A 12,156-nucleotide genomic window follows, 5' to 3' on the forward strand; every position below is an offset into this window, starting at 1 on the left:
TGTCCATATTTTAGAGGTGATGTTATGCTGGAATTTTATGTTGTCCCTCCAGAAAAAACAGGAAATGAGAGGCTTAGTGAAGAGGAAATAGTTAAATAGTATTTACTATGGTGCTAAAACAAAATTAGTGCATGGTATTGGTTAAATTCTAATGTATCTTGATGCATTAAGATAGAAAAAAAAAGAAATTTGTGGCTCTTTCAGAAACATCCCTATAGTTTTAAAAGGTTATTGCTAGAAAGTGACAATGTCCAGAATACATTTGCAGAACTACAGTCAAACTAACAAGCTACTTCCTAACTAATCCCTACTTTCATTAGGATTTATGAGAACTAAATGAAATGGCACATATGAGTTGAAATTTGTAAATAAATTTGCATATTGCAAATGTTGCAATGAGTAGGTTGTAGTTGTCTTGATGCTTATTTCTTTTTAATCTGAAAAGCAGTTCTTCATTGCTAATACTTCTGTCTTTGGGCACTTTGATTACCTACATACCTCAAATCCTAGTCCCTTTTTCTCTTAAGGGAGTAGAATTAATTACTCTGCACCATCTTGTGTATATTTGTGTGGCTGAAGACTTACAGGTCATTAATAAAAACATTTTTAAGAACAGTTTTCTGGGCCCTTCACTCAGGCTGCATGCCCACTTCTGCCATATAACTGCATTGTCTGTGGGTAGTTTGCTGCTCTGGAGCAGACTAAGTGTCTGTGTGAGTCCAGAATGCTTTTCTAATCAGTGTATCAGGATTTTATTCAGGATAGGTTGCTATCAAAATGTGAACTGATAAGTTATGTCTTTTATGGAACATTTTTCTAATGCTAAGTAGGAGAACACAGCTTCCTAAAGGGAAGATAATTGAATTTTGTATAAATAAGTGTAAAATGTGGGATATTTCCTTGCACTTTTTTCAAAGTTGGATTAAGTGTAAAAATGCTTACCTTCTTCTAGCAAAGGTAATTAATTCTTTCTCTAATGATTCTACGTGCTTTCAGAAAGAGTAAAATGAAATAAACCTCATAATCCCTCCATAGCGGTGTTTCTCTGAAGCTGCAATTGCACACATGCAAAAGCAAGATAACTGTTTACAAAGATAAAAATATTTAATTTATTTCATTCATTGGAGAAGTAAACTATATTTCTCTATGAGAATTCCCTTTGGTCAATGACATTTTCTGTGTAGACTGAGAATAGTGATGAACCCAGAGCCTTAAAAGTAGTGTTAGAAAGGGTATAGCAATATTCCTTATCAATAAGGTGGAAATCTTGTATCACCTTGTGATACAGCTTCTACACTGGGACAGTTAGCTGCCTTCTGAAAATTTTTGTTCAATCCCAGGCCAAACCCAATAATAACTCACTAGATAGCTGAAGAGTTCTTTATTAAATGTTCTCTCACACATACCTGTTCTGTTACTCTATTCATATTTATTTTTAAATATCACTATTCTTGGTTACATCTATTCAAATGCAATGACAAAGGTGTTACAGTGTTATCAGTCTGACTCCTGCCCATGTTTTTTTTCCTTTCTCTAGGTGAGAAGCAGGATGATATGGATTAAATGAACTAGACTTTCTATTCCATTTTACCTTTAAATATAATGCTAATGTTTTACATTGGAAGTAAATTATGTTTATTATCTTATGTCACACAGAACCTCCTGAGACAAATAGAATTGTCGGATAGTATGTACATCACTGAGTCGGCGATTAGTAGTTTATTCAGCCTTACCCAGGAAGGTGCTCATCTGTGCCGTATCATAGCTAAGGTAAGGGGATATATGGTATAATCCAAAGTAAACTAGTAATACAAGTGAGTTATTTTACTTAATACAGTAGTGGCTGTGAGATTTGAGATGTACAATACAAGATGAAATTCTGTATTTCAGGACACAAATCATCTAGGTTAAAGAACAACAAGATTTACTCTGACTTTTTTTCTTATTTTGCTGCTTTTGCAGGCCTTACTCTGTAGAGTTTATTACCACAGTTTTCCTATTAGATTTAAAAAGAAGAAAAAAAAAAGGGGGGGGGGAATGGGACTGCAAACCCTTAAGTCTTTAATTTAAAGCTCAATGTCTGTGCAAGCAACTGCAGTAGCATAGTAAGCTCCAACAGGCTTCTGGGCATTGACTCAGCTACAGTTGTCTTTGTGCTACCTGAGGTATTGCCACTCCCTTCAGCATTTTGGTCACATTTTACTGTCTCTCCTGACAGTACTTTTTAAGTACCAGTCACATAATTGGAGAAAAACTTTACAATTGGCCATGCATATGGTTGACTATGCAGAGAAACAATGAGGCCCTTTCAGCTGTGTACAGAGATGGTTAGAGATATTATTAAAGATGTAATTTTAGAAATACTTTGCATCCATTATTTTCCTTTTGCAGAGGAATGTCATTACAGTTCTGGCAGTGTGTATTCTCGTTTACTGAGTAGCTGATCCTAACTTTCAGTATAAACAAATCATTCTGCCTAGATCAATGATACTGGCAATCCCTGCAGAGTTTGCACCTTTGAGGGCACTTGGATCTTGAAAAAGTGAGAAAGGCAGGGCTTCGTGTGAGGTTAAGGATAGGATAATCACAACTGCAGTGTATATAGAAAGAAGAAAACCTCCTTTCCCAAGCTTCTGGTTGTGGACTGGTGTGCCAATCCCTTGTCTTGCTCAGAGATGAGGTTAAATAGTAGCATTTGATTAATTTTACTTCTGATTTGCCTTTAGATGGATGTTTGTACCATAAAAGGTACTACTCTGTTCTGAAGGCTGCACGTGAGGTAGACGTAGAAACGTGTAGTCGATCCTGGCAACAGCCTAGGTTTAATTTTTTCTAAATTGGTATTTGAGCTCCACTCAGTGGCATCCAAAAACAATGTTAAAATGTTGAGTATTGAGGAAGTGGATAGAACTAACAAATTGAGGAAAATTGGTCTTGTGCTCTTTATCATTGTGTGAATTCCATGACAGTTTAATTTAGCACAAGTGAAGTCTGACCTTCCATAAATTACTAAATTAATTTATTGCTAAAACCTGGATGTGTCACAGGTTTACAAGTGAGGAAATGCATTCCCTTATGCAAAGAACCCTAAGTGGTGTTCAGTTGCCAAATTACAGTGGTGATTGCATTACCTGTTCTGTATGTCCCTTTCCTCTGTGCACTGTGAAATACATTTGTCCCTACTCACCATCATCCTTCACCCTCTGTATTGCCTCAGTTTTCTGCATCAGTGAGCAAGGTGGCAGAGGAATCGTAACAGACCAGAATTTTGAATTTAGTTACTTGAGTAGTTATCTATGACAGTGAAAGTGCAGGGTGATTTGGGAAAAAACCAAATTTAAAAATCTGGAACTGTGCCCACTCATTTTAAGAGGTTGAGAATGGATTCAAGTTTTGCAAAGATCTCAAAACTTCCTATAGATACAGAAGTTCCCTTGAAAGTTGTCATAATATCTTTGGTAAAAACTAGCCAGAGAAGTAGAATATTTGTTTACAGTGAGAGTAAAACTGAACAAATTTTTTCATGTAACCTTGAAGTCTTACTCTCCATGACAATGTGTGATCTTGTGGAACACTATTAGGTTTTTTTCCTGTCACAAGCTATAAATTACAACTCTAAAGCACACCAAAATCTTGGACGTGCAAACAAAAAAACCATAATAATATTGGAAAGCTATGATATTACAGGAACTGATTTCTTACTTTACATTTTGGTAAAGATTTCAGTCGTCTTCCTCCCCTGCTAATATTTTTACCAAAATTTAAATAGGCTTTGAAATGCTAACTCCTTATGCTGAAGTGTCACCTATAATTTTATTCTACCTGGAGGCATTCTTCGACTAATACATATTTTTGGGTTTTTTAGCATGTAACTTTGTAATCTGCTGTGAAAGTCATGTTACTGACTCACCCTGTCAGCCAGCTAGTCATTCTCACTAGCTGTCAGAAGTATAAAGACTAAGATCTTTAACACAAATAAGTAGTAGCAAGGACAAGATAAGAAATGGAGAAAGCCTAAATAATAGTAATAAAAATCCTTCTATTCTGAGCTAATAGAAGAACCAATGTTAAGGTGTGAGTTTTGAAACATAATATGTAGTGTTCATCTACAAGCAGCTACACTGGTGACAGCATGTACCTTTGTGTTCCGAGAGCATAAAGAGACACTAAAAACCAGAAATTAGAAATTTTGATTGGACCTAGCAACTGTCAAAAATTAGTATTACTAGAAGTAGACTGGCTCTAAATTGATTTGGATTCGTAACAACCAGAAGAATCAGTAAAAACCAGTTCCAGAGTGTCAATAAATGAATGTTGCGACATAGAGTGATAAAGAAAAAAAGTCTTTGTAAATAAATCCACTTCATTGGTATAATTAGTCTAATACCAACTGTATTGAACTGGATGGCAAAAATGAAGATAATGAAGAGACATATCTGCTTATCACACCCTTCTTTGGAGAATGCTTGACTATTTGCGTTCCATATGGATGTGCAGCAGATCACTTGCTCTGAGAAGCTTCTAATACATCTTGGCCTTACCTTCTTTGTACATCAGTTACTTTTCTAGCAAGTATTTACTATGAAGATTTCCTTGGAGATCGTCTTTCCAGCTAATTATAAATGTTGTCCTCAATCATGAGGAAAGGCTTGATGAGAATTCACTGCACTTTGGGTCATTTCAGGCTGAAACTGCAAAATATTACACCCTAGAGTTGGATACCTTTTCTCTCCCATCTTTATTCACTCAACTCATTATGCACAGTGGGGCTTTTTATACTCATGACCTCCCTCACATACTTTTTGTGGTTGTATTTCAGGTGATTTTGTTATCTACTGCTAGCCCTTCTGAACAGCATCGCAGGGATGTCTCCAAGAAATTTAATTACTGTTAATCCAGTATAGGAGAGAAGTAGGTCATCAAACAGAAAAGCAAGTTCTCCTCTCTTTCAGATACTGCTTCACAGAGTATGTGAAGCCTGTTCCTGATGAAACTTGAATTCCAGTAGGAGTATCATTTCATGTGTTATCTAGTCAAAAACTGGAAATGCCAAAAAGTATGCAAAGGATTGAAAAAAAAAAAAAAAAAAGCATGCTTATACATATCAGGAGCTTTTGAAAAGGTGCAAGTTAATCTCCAATGCAAGCAAAGCTCAGTGCTGTTATATTTCTTTGTCTGGATGGTACTGTTTACCTGTTTGACCAATTTATGTGTATCCCTGTCTGATGGAATAGTTTTGTCATCATTGCAAAAGATACAGGGGACAAATCTTGAAAAAGATGAATAAACCCTGAGGAATGCTGAGATCCCAGTGAGGGGAGTGTTTTTGACAAGCCATAGAATCAGGCTCCGTATTTCCTACCTATTCCGTCTTTCCTTTACAGCTCTCTAGGTTCATTACTCATGATCAATATTTTACAGCTTGGTAATGGCACACAGGGCACAAAATAAACAGTTTAGATCTCCTCCTGACAAATGCAGTGATAAATCACTTCCTGTCCATCAGAGGCAAAAGCAGGGCACCCATTTGTCATACAGAAAGCTTGAAGCAAAGGTGCCAACATCACTTGAGCTTTTACTAGTGTTGTCCACAAACTTCTGCTTATTATGACTAAAGCAGAGAATCAGATAATCTCTGATTCCACTGAACTGTAGGGACTTTCAAACTGATACTAAAATAAAAAAAAACCCCAATCAAAAACCAGTTACCTTAGGTTTGGGGATAACATTGTAATAGCTTTTATCTATATTTTTCATAGATACTTTAATTACCTGGTTGGGTGAAATATCAATATCCTTTTGTGGAAGGAAAAATACGACTGAAACTTTTTTTGTTAGTGTACTGTCTCTTTTTTATTTTAAAGACTCAGAAATGTCTTTCTGCAGTAGGCTATATATAGCAGTACTAGATATAAAACAACTCATACAGATACATGTGTGCTTCTTACAATTCCAGAAATAAATTTTACTCTTAGCAAACCTCTGTAAGCCTACTGTTTTCACTGATCTCACAGAAATTATATATACATGTGCAAAGACATAATATAAAACTTCTAGCTTGAAATATATTGAGGTGTTAATTTTGTCCAATTCTAATTTTCTCAGAAATCGATATATATTTTTGTTAGACTTAACAGATAGCTTTGCTTGCTCTATTATACTCTATTGCAGCAGAACTAGTACAAAAATGTGGAATTCTGAAAATGAGTGAAGTCTGAATTGTAGCCCGGAGGTTTAATGTTAGTATGACCTGTTGAGCTTTCAAATAACACAAATGGTTGAGGAGAAAAAGATTATTTCTGTGAATCTAAAAATATTTTTTATACAGAGGTTACTGAAACAGGCTTAAAAAGAAGGGTGAATATTATACTTGGTCCATGATTTGGGCTATTTTTAATTTACTACTGTAATCTGAATACTTTAGTTTGAGATCTTTCATCTGTCATTAATATTGTAAATGCTTTCCTCTTCATTATATGTCTGCTCTTACGTAATTTAAGGCATCTATATCTATGCTCAAATCTTTGTTGCCATGTTAAAGAAAAAAAAATATAGGAATGCAAATTTTATGTATTAGAGGATGAAGATATGGATTGTAACTGTGCAGAACTTGATACCTGTTTCCATCTTATTTTCAGTAGCTCTTCAACCATATGACCTTCTCTTTCATATTTTATCATTAAGTAAATATTGTATGGAGCTCAGAAGCGAGGAGGAATAGGAAATATATGCTAACAAAAATCTGTTTTAAACTAATAAGATATGGTTGAACTATCACTTAAATGTCACTCCAATTGCTGCCTATTGATAAGTCTTTGTAGTTTTTGCATGAATGTCAAATTTAATTTAAATTGTGCTTGTAATTGCTAAAAGTCAATCAGTTAAGCACACCTCCCACTGAGGCTATATTACTTTTTCATCACTTAGTATATCAGCATTAATCAACTTGAGTTCTCTCTGTGAATTTAACATCCTCTTTGTTAGTGTTGTGATGATAGCTAATTTGGATACATTACTAAAGGAATCTTCCTCCCATCCCAATCTCAGTTAAATACTAGGGAAACAGTGCTGCTTTTCTGATTTTTGCTTTTCCCCTGCAGGAAGGAGGTGTAGTTGCTCTCTTTAAGATCTGTCGCCAGGATTGTTTCAGGTGCCTTTATCCCCAGACGCTGAGAACATTGGCATCCATTTGCTGCGTAGAGGAAGGGATGCACCAGCTGGAAAAGGTAGGCACTTCAGTGTTTTTTGCCATAAACCAGAGAAGTCCTGTCTTTAATCTCTTCTAGGAATTGATAACTTGGTGGCGTTTGATACTGCGCTCCATACTATGCTCACTGTTTCTGTGCTGAACACATCTCCAGTCTTTACAAAATTAGTCCCAGCAATAACATTACCCTATTCAGTTGCCTGCACAAATAAGCTTTCTAAGTGGAGATCGTTTTCATAAAACAGGTAAACACATTAGTAGCTACATCAAAAAACTAGGGAAATCATTATTTGTGAACTCTCTGAAGTGTTTGTTTAGAAACTCCAATATTTCAAATAACCCTTAAAAGATAGAAAGCTTTATACCTGTTTAAATCCTTTCCTGACACTCAGGTAAGGCACCTGCTTGTGGTACTGCAGTAACTTGTGAGAGTTGTTATTGCACAGAAAGAACCGGGACAGATATAGCAGCTAGCCAATAGAAAAATGTGTCTGCTAATCAGCAGCAGGTCTCATAAAAGCCAATTTTAACTGGGATGGCAAACATCAAAACATTATCCAGATAAAATTATATCAACTGCTTAGGCTCCATTCCTTTCTCACTCTCACTACATACTGCTGTGTTTTGGAAAATGAATGCCCTGGTCACTAAATCATGATCTCATCCTTTGTATTTCATAAAACAGTCATCTTCCACAGCTGAATAATGGCCTCTTCAAGTTAATGATAAATGATTTCACTGCCACTTTACATTGACGTATCTTGTAATTTACTGCCCAGAATTCAAGCAAACCGTGACAGAACATCTGCAGCAAAAAGCAAGTCTCTGAGCTTACAGTAAATGAAGATGACTTAAATTTTTTTTGACATAATGCTGGTTCAGACTGACACCAGAATCAGTCTAAAAGGATCTTTCATTATGTCCACTAAAATAGTGGAATTAATAGAGTTAGAAATGGAAAAGATTGATTCAACTCACCTGGTCCAATTCCTGGCAGCGTCAACACGCATTTAATGCGGCCCATGTCAAAGCTGAAGAAACAGGAGTCCTAGAAAAAGTGGTAACTCGCAAGCTCATATGTCTTTGATCTACTTTAATGTTGGTCACTAGTAAAATTGCTCAGGGTAAACTTTGTCAGAGTCATGACTGGAGTAGGGTTTAAAGGATTTTTAACTGAAATCCCTACCACTGCTTTCAGTAGTTAATTTTTCACCTGGGCCTTCAATTCTTAAATCATATCTTGGCAAAGCCTAAGTCTACAACATGAGGGGCTGGACATTAACCCTACTCACCTGACTGAACAGACAGATTTATGTCAGGAGTAGCTGGTTATCACTTTGTGAACCTTTTGCCCAAAATTGTATTCCTGAGGATCTGGATGTTATGTGGGTCCAGTACATGCCTGGGTTTCTGGTGGGGGAGAATGGTATATTTCATATATCAAAAGAAACAAATTTTCTCTGCAAGGAGGTTAATGTCTCTCCAAGTGCTAAAGGAGGTTAAACAACGCAGGCCAGGACAATGCTATATCATCTGTAAATAATCTATCAGCTGGTGACAGCCAGTTTATAGAGCTGAGGAAATATAGTAAACAAGAAGGTTTTACGACTCTTTGTACTCTCTTTTCACTCTTCCTGGACACCTATTTAGAAGCAACAAGATATTCTGACCAGAGAGAATGAATGAAAACTGTGTGGATCAGATGACCAGTATTTTGATGTGAACAGAACTCCAGTTTTTTTATATTGTCTTCTTGAAATAAGAATGCTTTTTTCTTTCAAAATTTGAAGTACTCTTGCAAAGAACACAAAAGAGGTTTAACAATATTAGCATTCTTATAATTACAGAAATTACCATAAGACTTCTTATCTGGCAGAAAGGGTGGCTTCTATTATCCAACTAAGTACCTGGGTGGTGGTGAAGCATTTAATTTGTTCTAATGTGAATATCATTATGCCACCTAGTGCATTAAAACATCAGTGCAATTTGAACTTGATTTTTAATGACAGAAAATTCATTCAAAAAAAAAAAAGCTTGGCCTCCAAACAATTCAGATTAGATAATTCAGGATTTAAAAAAAAAAATAAAGAAACCACACAACCCCAACTCCCACCCCCCTCTATTTTTCAATTAGATTTCACAACCATTAAAGTGTTTAAAAGACCACTTAAAAGAAAGCAGCAAGAGTTATCATTTCTAATGGAACATTTGTCTGGGTGGTGAACTAAAAGGGAGTGATATACTTTCTGCAGTAATTGTAGTGCTTAATTACTAAATATATTAGGAATATTGTTTATTTATCCAATGCTCTTTGATCTTGTCATTTCAGTAGCAATACAAGAAGGTGACAAGAACATTTGTGTTAATGTGAATGTTTATTTAGAAAGCAAGCAAGGAAATCAGTAGTTCACAGGAGGCAATCCAAGTAGAGGATTTTAACATTTTTCTTGGGTTTTAAGATACTTGAATATTAGGCTTTCTTTATAATTAGTGCAAATTTAATGTGAATTACATTATGCTGGGTTTAAACCATTTGTCTTGGGTGAGTTTTTTGAATTGCTGTGTGGAAATACTGTCCTCATTTACTAATGAACGAAAGTAACAATTGAGTACTTGCTTCTAAAGATATAGAATATTACCTGTTTTAAGCAAAAATATTTTCCTCAATTTTTTTAAAAAATAATTCTTGTTCTTCCCAGTCACGCATCTTTAAATATATATCTAAACTACTCCCTTACCAGCACACTTGAAAAAGCCATTATTACTTTTTATCATCATCTTTCTATTAGTTACAATGACCAAGTAGTTTTTGAAATGACTAGCTTTTACTCTTTTAGGTGAGCCTAGTTGGCTGTATGTACAATAATGCAAAATCAGTTCATTAAAACACCACTTTTAGAACAGTTATTATTTCACTTGCAAATACTTTACTGACTTTTGAAAAGGTACTGTTACTTTGCTGTACATTGAACTACAGGGCTCCAGGAACTCAACAGTAATAAATTAATCAGACAATTAAAATAGAAAGGTAGTGAAGAAATAGTCTCATTTTGTGACTGAGGACTGCATGTAAATAAATGTTGTTCTATGTAACCTGTGCTCCACAAGTGGTAATTCTGGTGCTTCAAGCTGCTTATGGATGTCCAGTTGTTTGGTACACTTTAATTTCATAATCCACCGTGACACCAGCAGGTTTGAGATTGTTCTTTGGTCTCAGCTGCCTGACCAGTCCCACTTCAGAGAGGAGTGGAGAGACCCTGGAAAAGCAATCGGAATTTTCCACCTTTGTATTATTCCTGTAGCTGCCTGTCCCTGTACCCAAGAGAGCTTTTTCATCTGTGTCTTGTGGCACTTGAGCATGCTCAGTTTTAGTAGAAAGCTCACTGCATCAGAAAGGATGGTTATTCTTGGTCTAGGCATTCCAGAGTTTATGCAGAGACAATATAGAATACAGGTAATGGATAATACAGAAAATAGCTAAAGTTGCTAAAAACAGAACTGAAAGGAGTTTGGGGGAGGTGAGCGTGACTGGAAGCTGAAGAACAATGTGCAGTCTTGTTAAAGTCTAAAGACCGTGGCAGTTTCTCTGCTTCAAGTCTGTCCATACAAGGCTTGTGGTTGACTGGTGCTAGAAGGCATGGCTTTCCAATTTTTGCCCTATGCTGAAGCTCAGTTGTGTGGTTTTTTTACTGAGACAAACTTCCTGCTGCAATAAAAGAACTGCAGAATTAGTTCAGAAATAAACAGCAAACAGATAGTGCAATGTACTGCCATTTTTACTGTGCATGTAAAACATTATTACATTAAAAAGCTGCAACTCAGCTGGGACATAGATCAAGGCTCAACTGCCACAAAAAACATAACGATTTATACAAATAGTCATTCAAGCAGCTGCCTAAATATTAGCACTGTGCAGTTTATGTTTACTTAAACTATTTAAACTACTCCAGAAAGCAAGACACCTGGAATCAACTCATTAAGAGAAGGTATTCCAGAGAGGCTGGTGACAACAGTTGTTACTTTCATTAATAAAACCTTATTTTTAACAAATGACGCAGCTTTTATCATTGAGCTTTAAGCAAAATTGCCTAGTTATAAGTTGCTTTTAATCCTTCATTTAAAGCACATCCTATCAAATTACTTACCTTCAGAAAAAGAATGTGAAGAAGGGGAAGCAAAAACAAAGTGCACAATTTTTGTGGTTGGGAAACCATGACTTTCACAAAGATCTTAAATGTGACTGACCTAAAATCTATTGTTCACTGTGAACTCAGTCTGATTTTTAAGAACAGCCATTATCTTATACACAATAATTCCTGTGTGACAGGGATGTAGTCTGTCGATATATATGAAAAACAAGATTTTGGTGGGAATTAAGTAAAATGTTTATTAAAGAACCTGCAACTACAATTTATTCATAGCTTTTGAGTGAATGTGAGCTGATCACTTCATTCAGCTCTAACCACTTTGAATTTTCAGTTTCAAACATTAACCCCAGACAAAACCAGGGAGTAACTTTAATTACGTTTCAGATGAAGTATATATGTTGTCTTAAATCTCAGCTGCTAAAACTACTAAGGTTCATGTTGCTGTAGGGTGAGACAGAAGTGAGAATTATGGAGAGGGCTTTGACCATAAGAGTTTGGATGACCTGGTATGAGGTACAGTCATCACTTCTAAAATCTGAACACAAAAGTTAGCTGGTGGCACATGGATTTAATTGTCACAGCATGTGAATGCTTCACAATTGTGAATGTTTTTATTTTCACAGTACCTGGTATATGATGGAAATAACTTCATACCATACAAGAGATCACAAATTTGCCTGATTTGAATGAACTATATAGCCGTCTTCATATTTGAATATTCCAAATGCAAAATACCAGGGAAAGCAAAGCATTAGTAATGTCTCTGAGAAAAGATGAAATTGCCAGTGATTAGGAAGGAGA

At 35.7% G+C, this 12,156-nt stretch overlaps 1 protein-coding gene across 5 annotated transcripts in view; it reads left to right on the plus strand.

Annotated features, from left to right (window-relative positions):
• The window catches only part of INSC (INSC spindle orientation adaptor protein), a 123,067-nt gene that overhangs the window by 68,952 nt on the left and 41,959 nt on the right, over positions 1–12,156 (plus strand). For all 5 annotated transcript variants that reach the window (XM_074842469.1, XM_074842471.1, XM_074842468.1 and 2 more), the window contains 2 exons: positions 1,657–1,770; positions 7,101–7,226. In XM_074842469.1, coding sequence (XP_074698570.1) covers positions 1,657–1,770; positions 7,101–7,226 — 240 coding nt within the window. The remainder of the gene's footprint in view (positions 1–1,656; positions 1,771–7,100; positions 7,227–12,156) is intronic.

Source organism: Strix aluco, chromosome 16 (genome assembly GCF_031877795.1).
Source record: "Strix aluco isolate bStrAlu1 chromosome 16, bStrAlu1.hap1, whole genome shotgun sequence".
In the NCBI taxonomy this organism is placed as follows: Eukaryota; Metazoa; Chordata; class Aves; order Strigiformes; family Strigidae; genus Strix; species Strix aluco.